General features: G+C 36.3%; 1 protein-coding gene across 1 annotated transcript; it reads left to right on the top strand.

The window, feature by feature from the left end:
• The first annotated feature begins 217 nt into the window (after positions 1–217).
• LOC122659410 lies at positions 218–1,375 on the top strand. The gene is made up of 2 exons (XM_043854525.1): positions 218–1,121; positions 1,245–1,375. Exons 1-2 carry the CDS (start codon positions 218–220, stop codon positions 1,373–1,375), a joined length of 1,035 nt encoding a protein of 344 aa, XP_043710460.1.
• The last annotated feature ends 246 nt before the right edge of the window (positions 1,376–1,621 follow it).

Genomic DNA, 1,621 nt, shown 5'->3' on the forward strand with positions numbered 1-1,621 from the left:
CACGTAACGTTATCAAACGGAGCATTAGTAACTTTCTTATTCCAAACTAGTTTCTAAATTATTGTTTCTATAAATTACAATTAACTTCTTCAATGCCCTTAAGAGGCCACGAATTTCAGTACTGATCAAGCAAATAAATTTCTGAACTGTTCATCTCTTATGTGCAGTTGGTTTCCTGTTCATCAGTTTCTGAGCTATAGATTCAACAACAAAAATCATGGAATCTTGTAGTAAGATTATTCCCCTGTCAACAATCTATGGTACAAAGAGAAGAAGGTTGTTGTTAGAAGATTCCACCGATTGCATGGTTGCATTTTCAAATGATATAATCAAATTGATCTTATACAAGTTAGATATAGTGAGCTTTCATTATTTTGGTTCAGTTTGCAATTCATGGAGATCAATTGCCATTGCTGCCAAGAAAAGACAGCCTTCCTATCTCTATCCACAGCTCTCTTCTCTAATGCTTTCCTCCTCCACCTCAAGGGCTCATCAACATAATCATCATAGGCTTTTCAATCTCTCCCATAGAAAAATTTTGAAGGTAAAGTTGCTTGCAACTTGTCGTGCTCAATGTTGTGGTTCTTCGTGGGGTTGGTTTATAATGGAAGGTGAGGAAGGAAATGTTTTCATTTTGAATCCTTTAAATGATGGGATTCAAATTCAACTTCCAACCCGAAGGTCGGACGTAGAAGTTATTCGCAAGGCTATATTATTATCACCTCCTACTACAACAAGTGATTGTGTGGTGGTAATGATTAATAGCAATGGATCATTATCCTTTTCTAGATTGGGAGATGAGGTGTGGACTGACATATATGAATGTTATGGTTGGATTGATAAAGATGATTATGAAGACATTATTTTCTATGATGGCAAAGTGTATGCCATTACTTACTATCTCCAACTTGTACATGCAGAGTTAGATCCTTGTACTCCAAAACACGAAAGTTGCGACATTGAGTTTTTTGGTAGTGAAGGATCTGAGGAAAAGGCTGTTTATTTGGTGGAGTGTATGGGAGAGTTGTTGATGGTAATAAGACTTTGGACTCGTGATGGCTTAGAAGATTACCCTAAGTTGAGAACTAAAATGTTTAAGATATTCAAGTTAGACACAAAGGGTGAGTGTTGAACTTTGGTGGAAAACTTGGGTTATCAAATGTTATTTGTGGGTTCAACCAATGCCATCTGTCTCTCTGAGCTTGATTATCCCGGCTTCAAAGGAAACTGTGTATATTTCACAGAAATTGTGTCAGATGAGGATTGCAATGACAGAGGTGTGTTCCACTTGGAGGACAAGAGCTTCAAACCTTTTATCTTAGATAATGCTTTTCCCCCTGGTTTTGCTTCCTCTTGTTCCACACCAATTTTATAGTGAAAGGAGTTTGTTTACCACTTTGATGTACTTTTCAAGCTTGTATGTCCAGCAGTATTTGAAAACCTATTTTTTGTTAAATGATTTTCAGTTTTAATGTTATCAATGTACTACTCTTGTCTACTGCTATATATAAGATTGTTAATACTCATCTTCTTTTATGCCCATCAGTCACTTTATGAAATAAAAAAAAAGCCCATCTCCTAACTATAGACGAAGGTCCAGCCCATTAATTCCCATTTCCAT

The sequence above is a fragment of the Telopea speciosissima genome, chromosome 4 (genome assembly GCF_018873765.1).
Source record: "Telopea speciosissima isolate NSW1024214 ecotype Mountain lineage chromosome 4, Tspe_v1, whole genome shotgun sequence".
Taxonomy (NCBI): Eukaryota; Viridiplantae; Streptophyta; class Magnoliopsida; order Proteales; family Proteaceae; genus Telopea; species Telopea speciosissima.

What these genes read in the sequence shown, in the direction of transcription:
- LOC122659410 (XM_043854525.1), top strand. Translation starts at nt 218, where the DNA reads ATGGAATCTTGTAGTAAGATTATTCCCCTGTCAACAATCTATGGTACA. An exon ending in ATTCAAGTTAGACACAAAGG is followed by an intron (nt 1,122 to 1,244) that starts GTGAGTGTTGAA and finishes TATATTTCACAG; the next exon opens with AAATTGTGTCAGATGAGGAT.